Source organism: Aptenodytes patagonicus, chromosome 17 (assembly GCF_965638725.1).
Source record: "Aptenodytes patagonicus chromosome 17, bAptPat1.pri.cur, whole genome shotgun sequence".
Taxonomy (NCBI): Eukaryota; Metazoa; Chordata; class Aves; order Sphenisciformes; family Spheniscidae; genus Aptenodytes; species Aptenodytes patagonicus.
The window spans coordinates 7,033,915-7,048,623 of NC_134965.1; the positions used below are offsets into that span (position 1 = coordinate 7,033,915).

Sequence of the window (14,709 nt, forward strand, 5' to 3'; positions counted from 1 at the left end):
AACAAGCTCTTGGGCTCAGTCCCACCAGGGTGTGCGTCAGCTTCAATTATTTCCTGATAGACTTGGATGATAAACAGCGAAAAAGCCTTTGTTTAGACCGTCAGACGAGTGTCCAGCTCTGCCTTTGGCACCACGTCAGCTAAATCCCTTCTTCTGCGCACGTGTTTTGTGCAACCCAGGGCAGCTCTTGTATGCCGGGGGTCAGGCCTGGGGCTGCTCTGGAACCTCCCGCAAAGCTCTCGGGAGGAATTGCAAGAGGTTTAGGAAGGTACCTAAAAAAAGTGGGTTCCTGAAGCAGAGAGGTTTGCGTCTCACCCATGGGCAGTTGAAGTGCAGTGATGAGAATAAGATGTGCAGAAGCAAGGAGCCCAACCCCAAAATAGCGTGTCATGAAGGCTCTGAAATGGGCTGTTTATTTATCCCAGTGCTAAACTGGGGCATTTATCTACAGGCTGCTGCAGACCAGTGTGGAAAAGACCATACTTTTGCAGCTGGCTTATATCCTCGCATGGTACCGAGACCAGAAGGAGATGCCTGAGTTGCTGTGTGCAGAAGTCTTGTTGTCTAAATTGTGTTTTAAAACCCCCAAATAGAAGTCACTCAGTACCTGCAGGGCTCGTGAGTCGAGGTTGCTCGTGATGAAAAAAGGGCTGAAAGAGTGGCCTAGTGGGGACAACCACGGGAAGGATGAGCTGGTGGTGGCTGCTGATGTAGAGAGATAAGGATTAAAATACTCTTTGCCCTGCTCTAGCATCTTTCCTTGGAGCCCTCAATGTGCTCTATCAGTGTGATGGATGATTTTCTGCGTTCTGTTCGGGGGATTTCTTTGGTCTGAATTTCTCAGAAATTGGCTTGATGTGAAGTTGAGGTCTGAGTTTCCACCAGCCATCTGGACACACCGCTCAGGAGGTCTGGCAGCTGCACACCAAGAGCCGGCGTGAGCACGCTGCTTGGGGAAAAAAATCTCTTATCAGAGAGAGAAGATGGTCCTGCCATATTTGTACCGGCAAAAACTTGTTTCTTTTACTTTCTCTGCTTTTTTGCCACATTACTCTTGTGAATCGTTTCACTTCCCTGACAGTTTAGTTGTCAGGATAATACTGGAGACAATTTTAATTGTCTCTTTCAGGATTATATTGGAGGCAATTTGCAGCACTGAATTGCAACACGGTGGCTACTTACTCCACAGCATTTTAGCACGTTGTTTCCTTTTCAACAAGAGTTTTTCCACACAATGCAGTGAGGGCTCGGAGATGGAAACCACCACGCAGTGCTGAGGGTGGACACTTATTTCAGGGGCTGTTGCAATGCTTTGCAAGGGTAACAGCTGAAAAAAATAGATTAAATGAAAGCCGATGGCACCAGGCAGCTTGCTGTGGATATTACGCAAAGGTAAAAAAAATAGGGTAGGTGTCAAAATTCACGGTGTTTTCTTCTCGCATTAGGGATGCCGGTTACACAGCGAGGAAGGTGTTGCTGGCAGAGAGCAAATGGAGAGCAGTTAGCGGGAGCAGCATATGCTGTTGCCTTCCCAAAATGTTTTGAGGCTTTAATTAAAGAATGGCTGCAATGTGTTTCCTGACCTTCCAGTGGAAAACATGCAATAAAACCTTCTCTTTCATTATTTTTTCTGTGTTAATTTGACAGGCTGAGCCTCCTAGGGTTCATCCATCCCCAAGCCTAGAGCACTAGATATTTCTTGCCGCAGGGTCGCCAGCGGGAGGGGAGATTTTGGCATGCCTGCGGTTTAGCATAGGCTGAAGTCCCATTGAAATTTGCGGGATTAAAACCCTTATTTCAAGTTAAGCGTGGTGATAAATGGAGTGTTGAAAAGTATGGGTTTAAATATGCTCTTAAACCCATATTTTCTCCTCCGCAAACTGGGAAACGGGAGGTACGGCCGTCAAACGCTTGCGGAGCTCAGATGTGAAATGGCTCCTGACTCGCGCCATTTCCAGCTCATGCTGACATGGCGTTTTCCATACACCGTGCCCTGCTGGTACCTGTGGATCCTGAGTTTCTACCTGAGCTGCCGAAGCCATTTGCCACCGCTTGCCTGATGGAGGGGGTGAGCGCTGGTGCCATCTCTTTGCTGCCAGTTTGCGCAGCTGGAGCTAGGCAAGCATCACCCTGAATTAAATCAGCTTTTGATTGTTAGTCGCCACGTAGGCACTTGGACATGTCTGGGAATAAACTACCCCGATTTCTGTCAAGGCTTCGTATCTTAGTGGATTGAACAGAAAAGCTAAAGGCCTCAAGTCCTACACTGATATTTCTGCTCCAGCCATCTGCAGATATGCCTTTTCCGTCCTGGTTTTGTGGTTTTTTTACCCTGAGAAAGCCTGCTGTAATTGTTTCCCTGCACACCCAGAGGTGATTTGTCAAAATCCCTATTGCTCCTTGGTTAATTCAATATTTATAATGTCTTTATAAGGCCGGTCCCACTCTGCTGACTTGGAGACGGGGTGGGAGAATACATTGCATAAATTAGGCTGCACAAAATATGCAGCTCGCAGCTCTGCCGGGGCAGTCAGGCTCGAAGGGAGGACGTGAAGGCAGCAGTAACTGGGTGTCCAGGCAGAGAAGATGCAGCATCTTCCTCAGCATCCCTGCCCAGCTCATCCCAGCACACAGCAAAATCCTGAGCACCCAGCGTGAATGAAGAGCAGCAGCGAGTCAAGCCCAGGCTGACTGCTTATTTTAGGGCTTCCTATTCGGTTTCTGTGTCTTCTCTAAGATGTTTCATGATGCAGCAATTTCATAAAACCAGGCAGATGCCACAAATTGTCACATCTTGATTTTTTTTATCATTATTGTTCTTTAGGTCAGGTTAATCTCTGCTTGTGACCTTTCAGAGAGCAAGCCAGGCAGGGCAAGATGGGTAGTTTACATTATTGGATGTCACATCGTGCGTTAGTATATAAAGATCTTGAAATGAAACATGATTGAACGGTCCAGAAACTGGTATTTGTATTTTGTTTCATTTTTAGGAACCAAAATTTCTAGAACAAAATTCTTAGAAACTTTCAGAGTTAAAGTTTTCCAAGCCACTATCCTTTTGGGTGGAAATTTTAATCAGAATTGAGAAGACTCCACCAAAGTCCCTGTTTTCCTTGAAGCTTTTTTTTTCCTAACAAATATATATTCTGAGAGTTTCAGATGAGCGCTGTTCCCGAGATCTCCATCAGCTCACAAAGCCTCTTAGCGTTTGCTCTTTTGTAAAGCAGTTTTAACGGTAATGGATGGGTTGTTTGGTTTATTTAATCAATCTCCGTAAAACTTTAGTGCTGAAAGCTATTATGTAGTGTCAAATGATAACAGTGCTGCTGCTGAATGAATTGCAGAGAGACGGCCGTGCCGTGCGGATCCCCTGAACCCCATCACAGCAGCCAAGAAGGGACCTCGTCATCCTTAACCGGGCAGAGCTCGTGCCCCCCTGCGTTCGCTCTCCAGCAGCAGTGTCCGTGGGTGTGCAGGATGGGGTGGCCCTTGGTGAAACACCCCCGTCCTTGCAGCATCTTAGCAATCAGTGGGCTTTTTTTTTTTTCTTCTCCCTTCCTATACAAGTTTTAGCGTGGTCCCTTATGACTTGCCAGCTCCTAGCAGGGAGCCGCTCTGGGGTCGGAGCATCCCACGGGCATCACGGTAATGCTGCAGACACCTTACCTGGTCCCTCCCTTGTCTTCGCAGGAGGGGGACTCCCTCGGGGCCATGGAGAAGCTTTGCCGGCAGCTCACCTACCACCTCAGCCCCCACTCGCAGTGGAGACGCCAGGGCATCATGAAGAGGAAACCGCAGTCCTGGTAAGTTGGCTTTCGAAAGCCACCGTCACCCCCGCGCGTCTCTGTCCCCTCCCTGGTCCTTGAGTCCTTGGGACCACCCGCAGGCTCGGGAGAGTGGGAAGGGGGTTTTTCCACGATGCTTTTGGCCACAGTGTGCAAATGTGGGCGCTGGTGGGAGCTGCCTGTTGCACACCTGCAGCAATGGGAGGAACAAATCCACCACGATGAAGGAAAGTGCTTAAAACGGTTAGTCAGGGCTGCGAGGGAGCCGGGAGGTCAAAACCTTCTGAGCTTGCCACAGCCTCCAAAATCCGCAGTTGTCTCCAATCTCACCGGTGTTTCCCCCGTGCATGGCTGCGTTACCAGGTTGCGTCATGCTCACCCAGAGGTGTTTTCCTCCTTTTCCATTTTCCTTTCCCTGTTGCATCCCGGTTGCAGAGGAGAGCAGCACGGTAGTGCCCAGGGAGGCGGAACGGGCTGGAAATCTGGAGCCATCCATCCTTCAAACATCCCCATGCTGGGCATTGGAGAGCAGGAGACAAACTGTTCTAAGACATCCTAATTAGCTGGTAATTAATGTGCTGACACATGTCACCGCGTATGCCATGGCTTGCAGCGTGTTTACACGAAGGGAACTGTTCAATTAAAAATAGGGAGTAAATGACCCTCGTCTCCTCCTCGCCCGGGTCCTCAGCAAAGCGTCCCAGCTGCCAACGTCCTGGATCCATGGAGCTGAAAAACCTGTGGATGAGGCTGATGGGAACAAAAAGGGCTCCTTGTTTTCCGTGGTGTTATGCATTACATATTTAATTTATTGTTTTTGTTTAAGGAAGTGAGAAATACAAAAGAAGCTGCAATCTGGCAGAGTCAGGATTTGTATCCAGGTGCTTGCTCGTGGTCCCAAGAGAGTTTTGGTTCCTGTTGTAGTAGATGCTATTTGTAGCCATAGCAGAGACTAATCCTGTGAAAAAACTTAGTCAGAATAGAAAAGAAGAGGGAAGGAAAATGGACACAAGAGGAAAACAGACACGAGGGAATAAAGGACTGTGTGGCCAAATAGGATTAGGACCATGTCTCCCAGACATCTGGCTTGGCATCCCTTGCACCCTGTCATCCTTAGAGACCCAAATGTGGAGAAACGCCTCCGTTCCATTAGCAGCGGTAACCGTACTTTTGTGTGTTGAGCGTTTTTAAGGTGTATTGATGACTAAAATTTCCTCTTTCCCATAAAGCGGCAGAAATGGAGGGAGTATGTTGGGGCTGCGTGCCGCGAGGCTGTACCCCGCGGGCTGGGCTCAGCACGTGGAGCCGGGTAATGACCCAGGGCTGTACCCCGCGGGCTGGGCTCAGCACACAGAGCCGGGTAATGACCCAGGGCTGTACCCCGCGGGCTGGGCTCAGCACACGGAGCCGGGTAATGACCCAGGGCTGTACCCCGCGGGCTGGGCTCAGCACACGGAGCCGGGTAATGACCCAGGGCTGTACCCCGCGGGCTGGGCTCAGCACACGGAGCCGGGTAATGACCCAGGAGCTCAGTTACCCCCGTGGGTTTTTTTTCCTAATTAGATTAGGATAGCACACACCTTGTCATCCTGCCAGGGCATTGTTAAAGTTACGCTGATGTGGCAGTAGGGAGCTCTTTAGAGCCCAAAAGACAAGAAATTCTTGAAAATGAAAAAATTTAAAGCAGTGCTTTGTGCCACTCTGTCTTTAATTACCAATCCCTGTCCTTAATTATCAGCTTGGAGCGGTTGTGCGAGCGTGTCCGTGTGCCAGAGATCTGCGAGGCTTTATCTTACAAGTCTGCCGTAACGCTTCCCTTTCCTTGGAAGAGCTGGGAAATAGCTGAGGTTTTTCACGGTTTTAATAGCGGGGGTGCAGTTTTGGCCGTAAACAAGCCCTGACCACAGGGCAGCGACCCCGGGGCTGCCAACTCGTGGTGCTGGCTGCTGGCTAGCTGAAGCCAACCCTTTGCTAGAAGTTGAAGCCAACCTTTTGCTAAGGTCTAAATGCCTTAATATAGAGAATATATAGAGAATAGAGAGATCATCTGTCTTCCCTGCGCTTGAACAGCCACTGCTTTATTTGTGCGCCAGCAGTTACCCTGTTAGGGATGCTCCTGATCTCGTGTGTGTGTTAGTTGGTGGGTAATTCCTTCCACAGCCGAAGATCAGCGGGTGTTTGCCCAGAGCCCCCTGCTCTGGGTTGGGGTTTGCAAGTGCCCTGCGATGCCTCCAAGGGAGTAATGGGGTCTTGTTCCCAGGTGTCGGCGCTGGCTTGACCCAGCCCTGCTGTCAGATGTTGCAGGAACTTTCAAATACTAAGTTTACACACTTTTTTGTGTGTCTGTTGGCCATCCACAACCCATCAGTGCTCTGCTCTAGGGTGTAATTAGTAGCTGGCTCTAATGACCAGGGAGCTACAGAGCTTTTTTTTGCATCTGTCTCTTTGCAAGGAAAAGAACTTCAGCTTGGTGCGGTGATAGCAGAGGGACTTTGGTCCCCGCTGGTGGAGTAGGAGAGGACAGGCCCGTTTTATCAGAAATAAAAATGAGGCCTGTGGGAATACTTTCCCAGCTCTTTCTGTAGCTGGCTTTGTCACGCCGCATCTTGTCCTGTTCCTTTGCTTTGCTGGTTGCTTTTTGTTTAGAAACTAAACAAAGCCAATAAATCAAGCGATTCCTGGGCTTTCTTCAAAGTTCCCATTCCTCCCGTTCCTCTCCCTCCTTGTGTGCTGGTTTTTGGGGGGACTGACTGTGCCCCGTGGAGGTGTTTGGTAAGTAGCTATGGACAACCCTTGTAATTAGGATATGTTTTATTTTGATTTATTAGAGGCTACCCTTGTAAAATCCCCACTTGCACAGGCACAGAAGCAGTGCAACCCGGTGTCTGGGACGTCTGGGACTTGTGGTGTGGATCCCATCAGTCTGTGGATTAACTGCTCCTCTTACGAGCCCAGGGCTCACTTGATATCTCTCCTTGATGCTCAGAGATACTCCTCGGTGGCCCCCTGCACCACGCAGCCAGCGGCCGGTCTGGGGCAGAGATCAGGTGTTAGGAGCTGTCTTTCTAAAAGGAAAGACAAGGACATCTGTCCTTGTTTTTGGGGGGAAACTGGCTTAAATTCACAACTGTGACAACAAGCCTTTGGTTATAGTACGGACAGAGCACAGGGGGCTCTGGCAATATTTTCAGTTGTGGGTTATTAAGGGAAAAGCATTGGAAAAAGCATTGCGGTACGCATGCTGTTGTGTTGCAATAGCGATTTAACAGCGTATAAATCATTCACAAAAAGTGCAGCGATCAGCCCACGAGCCTGCCTGTGCTGACGGCGGGATGAACGTCAAGGGCTGCAGCTCCCGCAGGCTGTGGATGCCCGCGCAGCCCCGTGGTCCACCCTGCGGTCCCCGGGTGGCCCTGAAAGCCGGTTCGTGGGTGCCTTGCAAGCCTTCGCCCCTCTGCCAAGCCTCTTCTTTGGGGGGATGAAAATGAAAGCTGAAAGCTTGGGCAGCACAGATGTAGCCTTGCTCACAGCAGGGGCGTTTATTGTTCAAAGCCTGTTTTATCCTGCCTGTCCTGGTGATATCAGTCATGTTTGGGGCTCAAGTCCCCTCTTACCTCCTTTTTATAGACTCCAAAATCCCTCAGCCTGCCTGGAATTACTCTTGCTTTGCAACGAGGTTGGTAAGGTCCCAGGAAAGCCCACGGCGCTGCCCGCAGCGCAGCATACGGTGGCTCCTCTCTACGGCAGCAGCCCCCAACGGGAGGTTATAGGTAGGAAGGGGTGCTTGCTCTGGGGGCTTCAGAGCCCTAAAACCGGGGCATCCTCCTCAGAGCCACATGTGAGCCCGGACGCTTTGAGGGAACAACGAGGCGTGAGAAATCGCCTTCCTTAGAGGTCTGCAGAGGAAAATGTGTCGCCTGCTGGGATGAGATGCACGCGTGAACCCAGCTCGCCGGGATGAGCCCTGAGGCTGCTCCTCCTGCCGCTCCCAGCCCAGGCTGGGGAAAACAAGACGGGCTGCTGCAGAAGAGATGATGGTTTTTCCTTTCCCTCCTCTCCTTCTCCCTGCAGTACCGACCTTGTAATGTCCGCAGGCTGCACCATGTGAGTGATGCTTTCTTAAGCCATTTCTTCTCCTTTTTCCTCACTCTTCGTGTGGGGTCTGAGACCCCACCTGGAGCACTGCGTCCAGCTCTGGGGCCCTCCGTACAGAAAAGACACGGACCTGTTGGAGCGGGTCCAGAGGAGGGCCACAAGAATGGTCAGGGGGATGGAACACCTCTGCTATGAAGAAAGGCTGAGAGAGTTGGGGTTCTTCAGCCTGGAGAAGAGAAGACTCCAGGGAGACCTTATTGCAGCCTGTCAGTACTTAAAGGGGGCTTATAAGAAAGATGGGAACAAACTTTTTAGCAGGGCCTGTAGCGATAGGACAAGGGGGAATGGTTTTAAACTAAAACAGGGTAGATTTAGACTAGAGATAAGGAAGAAATTTTTTACAATTGCTCGACCGAACGCTGAGCAAAGCCAATAGCTGTAACTGGTCTCACCAGAAATGTGGCGAAATAATTACAAGGGAAAATTGCTTTTCTTTATTCTGCAACTGCTGTATTCATTACAGGTGATAATCGGAAGCAGAGCAGCCGGAGGAGGAGGGTGGGGACGGATGAAACAGAGAACTGGATTGTAAAAATTGTAAAAAATTTGCGTTTTTTGCATTGCATTTTTTACATGCCCAGAGAGGTGGTGGATGCCCCATCCCTGGAAACATTCCAGGTCAGGTTGGACGGGGCTCTGAGCAACCTGATCTAGTTGAAGATGTCCCTGCCCACAGCAGGGGGGTTGGACTAGATGATCTTTGGAGGTCCCTTCCAACCCAAACTACTCTATGATTCTCTGATTCTTTCCTTGCTCTTTCTTTTAATTTTCTTTCTTTCTTGTTGGAGAGGAAGTCTTCTGACTCTCCTGCAAGACAACTTTGGGGTCAGAAAGGGACAATTTGGAGTCATCCCCTGTCCTGTGTTGCAACCTGCCTGGAGGATCCAGCCGCAAGAAGCACGTAACCACGTGCTTTGGACGTGGAAACCTGGTCTCTCATCTTCTGCACAGTGATTCTTGACCTTGTAATGAGTGTTTTGGCTCTGTCCCTCATTTCCTGTTGATAATTAGGGATTGCAGCACAACAGCAGGGGCTGGGGGAGCCTGTCGTGCAGAACTCCCGGTCCGGAGCTGTGGAGTTACTAAAAAATACTTTGTTAATTAGAAATCTGTATCTTTGCGATGCATTGTGCTCCTGGGTCCTGTCTGCTGGAGACACGCTCGTTAGCACTGACTCGTAACAAGCAGAAACACAAGCATTGTAATCTGTGCCGTGGCTTCATTAAGAGGCATCATTTCTCCGGGCTCACGACTGCGCCCATCTTCTGATGCTCTCAGTCCCTTGTCCCCTGCAGCTGGGTTAGACATGTTGGAAGGGTTTGGGAAGGAATTGGAGTTTAATTATCCCTAATTATTGGGAGCACATTTGTGGGAAACAGAGGCTGATATGCAATCGCATCGGCTGCATTAGTGCAATGCTGATCCCTCTCTTTTATTAAAAGGTTTCCCTAGTTGTGGGATCAAGGGCGTCTCAGGCACTAGTGGGATGTTGCTCTCTTCTTGCTCAGGGCTAGTGAAGGGGTGGTGGCCTCTGGATGTCATTGTATTGCCACCTCCTCAGATGCCCACAGTCAAATTTTTAGTGAGATAGCATCCCTTCTTCACTAAATGCCCGCTGGCATTTCCAGCAGGCGTTGGGGGACGTAGCCACAAGCAGTGGGGTGGATCAGTCCCTCCTGGACCAGCCTGTCCTGGGACCCCCTGGTACCTCTGCCGAGGTCTCGCCGGCGCGGTGAGTGAGAGCCCTGCAGATGGGCGCAGCTCAACCGAACGCTGAGCAAAGCCAATAGCTGTAATTGGTCTCACCAGAAATGTGGCGAAATAATTACAAGGGAAAATTGCTTTTCTTTATTCTGCAACTGCTGTATTCGTTACAGGTGATAATCGGAAGCAGAGCAGCTGGAGGAGGAGGATGGGGACAGATGATAGAGAGAACTGGAGCTGATTTTTTTCGGTCGGTCGTGCTATGGCCAGGCAGCCTGCGGCGTAGGCAGAGGGGGAGGCTAGCGCTTTCCGTTTCCATCTCACCCCAGGCATCGCATTCGGTGTGTGCACGGAAAGAGCCAAATCGAGGGAGAAGCTCTCAGCGTTGGCTGCCCGCTCTGCCGTGCCGCCTGGCACCGGAGCACCCAAACCTCTGCCAAATGACTTTTTTTTTTTTTGCGTATTATAAATCTGCCTGTCCCTCACTTGCTGTCTCCCTCTCCGTGCCTCCCTCTGAATCACATATATTTATATTAAACATCCAGGATGAAAATCAGCATTCTGCCTGATAGGGTAGCGAATAGCAGGAGGATGAAAACAGCCTGCTATAGTAATTTGTATGTCTCTGGCTCTGCCTAGGGACATGATTACAGTCCAGTGTTTAACTAGCGAGTATTGAATTAGATCCTGGAATCTCCCCGCTCCTCCTGCTGCCAAGCGCTTGCCTTCAGCATCACAAAGACAAAACTGATAATCAAAATTCCGCGCGTCCATAATTGCTTTGGAGCACAGGCTTGTGCGCTTCGTGGGGAGGGAGGAGGTGTCTCCCAGGGGACATGGCCTCTGTGGCTTTGCTGTGTCTTTCCCATCCCTGGAGAGTTGTGGCCAGTGTGTTTGTTACCTTTATTTGCTTCCCGCGTTGCCTCTGTGCACAGAAGCGATAGCGAGGAGCCAGGGATGCACCAGGGAGGGGAGGGAGCCGTGGTGCCTGCCCCGCTGAGCTGAGCCGTGGGCAGCGTCTGAAGGAATATAGATTATTCATATCGTAACTCCAAATCTAGCCCCGTTTTACATCAGGTAAAACCTTTTTTTGTGCACAGTTCCGGCTGATGCCACCGGAATGTGAAGCATGGAAGAATTTCAGGTGGAGCAGCTCAGTCTGAGTGCCGGAATTAAATGGGGTCGGTCTGGACCTAAATACATGAATTTTTTAACACTCCCTTTCATTGCACTCTGTTGTTGCTCTGCAATAGGTGGAGAAACACCCCAAAAAGAAGCCCGTGCCTGCCCTGAGCCTGGTACAGAGCTTACGGGGGGGGCTCCACACCAGGGTGAGCCAACGTGGTGCTTTCTTCACTTTCTGAAACCATTTTATGTTTCAGAGCTCCCGGCACTCACTCATGCAAATCCTCCCCCCAGTGCTGGGATGTGTGAAAAGTAAGGATCTGATTTTTTTTTTTCTGAATTCACATGGGTTTTTCAGGTGGCTTTACTTAGCTCCAGCCAACTCTCTTTTCTTTGCCGCTTGTCCTTTTTGCTGGTGACGGGGCCAGCCTGGATGCCGGGTTCGGACGCGATGCAGATGTGGGTGGCAGCTGGGAGTGTTTAGCACAGCACAGGGGTGAGGGGAATGTCAGCCCTGGTATGAGATCTGCTCCACGGCTGCACCAGGAATGCACCCGATGAGGATTCGCAGGAAAAGGGGCCGTTTGCTGTTTCTCTTTTCAGGGAGCGCTGCGGAGCAGCTGGCCAGCTTTCCCACAGCCCTGCGTGAGCTCATTCCTATGGTTGATGGAGAATCTTAATTATTTCCCAAATATTTATGTATGTAAAGGATGAATCGTGCCCATAGTTGGTCTAAACAAGGTCTTAAACAAGGGCAACATTCTTTGCTGGCTCTGGTAACACTAGAAATATAATTTATTTGTATTTTTTTTCCTAAATCCAAGAGTTGCCCTTCTTTGAGACATACATGCTGGCGTGGAAACCAGCTCTGCCCACACGTTGCCTGCTGCATGTGAACACTGTGCATGCAGGGCATAGCTTCACAGGATTTTTCATATTTAGCTTGTGAACACAGATCACTCGAACCCTATGGGCCAAATCCGATAGTGATAATGCAAACACAACTTCTGTAGGTATCCAGCTAGGGTAGGGAGCTTTCGGTTATGGACTGCGGAGCAGATACATACCTTGATCCAGCTGAATTTCTTGGTGAAATGGAGATGTCGTTACCTCCCTGTTAACACCATCCATCCTCCCAATGCAAGAGGTGGGCACGGTTGCTCTGTGCTGCCCAACCTGGGGCTCCAGGTTGGAGCTAGACCTGTCGCTGGCTCGCTGCAGTGGGATGTCACATCGTTCAACGGGATGCCTCATTGTTCACTTTTCTTCTTGCAGTTTCTTGCATCTCTGCTGCTATGATTTTCCCCACTGCATTTCCCCTGTCCCTTAGCAGCAGCCACCTCATTTACAGGCTTTCTGAGCTGTATCTCTCCTTCATTCCCATCCAAAAGCCCCTTTATTGCTTTGTTGCACTAGATATTGTTCAGTTAAATTCCAGTTTAAACAGAGTATTCTTTCATCTCCGCTTGACAAGCAGCGCTAGTCAGTGCTAAACCACATTCCTGCTTCGTTATGCGTTACTCTAACATGTCAGTCTGCAGAAAAATGACATTGCTCCTAAGTCACTCGAGGAGCATTCCTGTTTATACTAATTTATTGTGTTTTACCACAATAGCCATTGCGTTCTTAACTGTGGTAGCAAGGGACGAGGTCAGTGAAGAGAAAGTGGAGCTGCAGTGTTTGAAGAGGAGGCATGAGCGCGCCAGGAACCACTGAGGTCTTTGCATTTGGAAAAGTCAGGTCTCTTCTCAGGAGCCTGCATATGGATTTAGGACCCAAATATTAGGCTCTTATTTTTTTCACCCTCCTAAAGTTTAAGCCTAATTTTCTATTTTGTTGTTTTCTTAACACGCCTACGGGACTGAACCAAGCACCCGTGGGGATGCTCTGCTCGTGCATAACCTCGATACGTCATTGCCAGTGCGAAGGGTGAGCCCCTAATTCCTCCAGCGAAGGGGGTCTGGGAGCCTCACACATTTTGGCTTGTGGCTCAACACTTGGGCAGCGTTGATTTTTCTCTGGCTCAAACAGTTCTGCGGCTCGAAAGCCATAATTTTTCTCTCAGGACAGGTCAGGAAAGTTGTCTCGAATGGGTTGTCATTCTCTGAGATGGAGGATATATTTAATCACAAAAGTGTCCGACAGTAGCTGTCATTTTCTGTCTCTCTGCGGGGGTTGGCATGAATAGGGTGAAAGCAGCAAAACAGGTATTTTTTCTCTCTTGCCATACATTTCTGCACAGAAATTACTGCCTGTGGCCCTGCCTCAATGGGAACTGCACTGGGGGTTGTAAAAGCCCCTGCATAATAGGTACTTCTCCATGTAATATGTGCAAATTACACAGCTATGCATGATAAAGACAGACAGAATCTCGTGTTTGTTTTCTTTGATTTTCCCAGCCTAAGCAGGGCTGAAAATGCAGCGACTGTTTCCTCTCGCTTTCTGCATACCTCCAGCACCGGCAGCGCCTGGGTAGGAACCAAGCGCGAGTTTAGCCCTGCGAGACGTTGTTTTGCAGCAGCTGCTGACGAAGCAACCAGTCACGGAGGATATTTGGTAGCCCAGGGTGGAAGCTAAACCCTCCTGGAGTTGGTTTAAAGGGCTGATACCTCCAGCGCCTGGTATCTGCAGGGTTTGATCCGGCAGCCACAGTGTGCCGTATCCATCATACGCCAGCTCCATCAGCGTGGTGTAAAATAGTGCCGCCGAGGGCAAAAATCCTGCTTGATTCATCCTGCTCCAGCCCTGCCTCCGGCTCCTGCCTTGTCCCCAGCCCACGTCAGGCCCATGGTGCATTTGGGATTAGGGACATTTGGTGTTTGAGCTTGGGTTTACGCATCCACAGGCTGGATCTGTTGGGCTGGGAAAATAGGTACTGCCAAAGCAGTTGTCCCGGAGAGGAGGATGGAGCCGTGTCTGCTGCTTTATGGAGGCAGGAATCGGCTTCACAAGGGGAAATGCAGAGAATAGGTTTTCCCCTGATAGGTTTTCCCTGCAGAAGGGTGCTGTGTGCCTGGGACGAGGCCCCTTTGCTCCCTGTCTGCATGGAAAGCTAAACCTCCTTTTCTTCAGAGTGGAAGAGTGTGACGAGTTGCTTTTTCCCGAGCAAGACCCTAGTCAGTTATAAAAGCAACGAGTTGCTTTTTAACCCTGAAAGGGGAAGCGCAAACACCTCTCCCAGACCCCCTCGTTCCTCACTTGCCAGCATCTCCCATTGCCTTTACATTCTGCCGTGGTGGGATGCGGGATTCCACTTCCCTGGGATTTTGCCCAGTGCTTTGCAAAAGGCATTACCAGAGCATCAAGCATGACGCTGTGGAAACCTGCCAAAATATCCGACAGGAGCGGGAATGGGAAAAGTTTGGCAGGCATGCCCGAGACGGCACGCTGATGGGGTTTGAGCGGAGCCCCACAAGGCTCTGGCACGGTCCCTTGCTGCTGGAGGCAGCTGAAAATGTGCTCTTCTGCCTTCTTTTCAGGGTCAGCATAGCAATAATTCGGAGGTATTTCACCTCTGTGGGAGGCAGAGCTCCCAGCTCCTGTTTGACTGTAGCACCCGAACGCTGAGGGCTGCCCATCCTCCAACCGCAGCACCGCTGCTTGCTTGGTTTTCCGTGGTATTGCTTTGTTTTCCGTGGTATTAAAGGAGGTGTGGAAACACGCCAATAAAATGCATTTCACCGAGGAAGAAGGCTTCGGGGTCCTCCTTTACACCTGGGGGTCAGCCTGAACTCCCCTTTGCTCTCTTAAGACCCCCTGATGTGAAATTGTTAGAAACCACCTTTAAAATACCCAGCTGAAAGGGCAAACAAATAGTTTGGGACAGCTTTTGGAAGTCAGGAGGCTCCATCAGGCTGCGGCAGTTTTTAACCCATGGTTACCTGTGGGTTGGATGTTCTCCATTGCGCTTGGCAGCCAGGTACGGAGACCTGTTAAAGCA

General features: G+C 50.0%; 1 protein-coding gene across 1 annotated transcript in view; it reads left to right on the forward strand.

The window, feature by feature from the left end:
• The window catches only part of LRRC75A (leucine rich repeat containing 75A), a 96,967-nt gene that overhangs the window by 54,914 nt on the left and 27,344 nt on the right, over window positions 1-14,709 (forward strand). Inside the window, exon 3 of the mRNA XM_076354528.1 lies at window positions 3,691-3,803. Within this exon, the coding sequence (XP_076210643.1) occupies window positions 3,691-3,803 (113 nt within the window). The remainder of the gene's footprint in view (window positions 1-3,690; window positions 3,804-14,709) is intronic.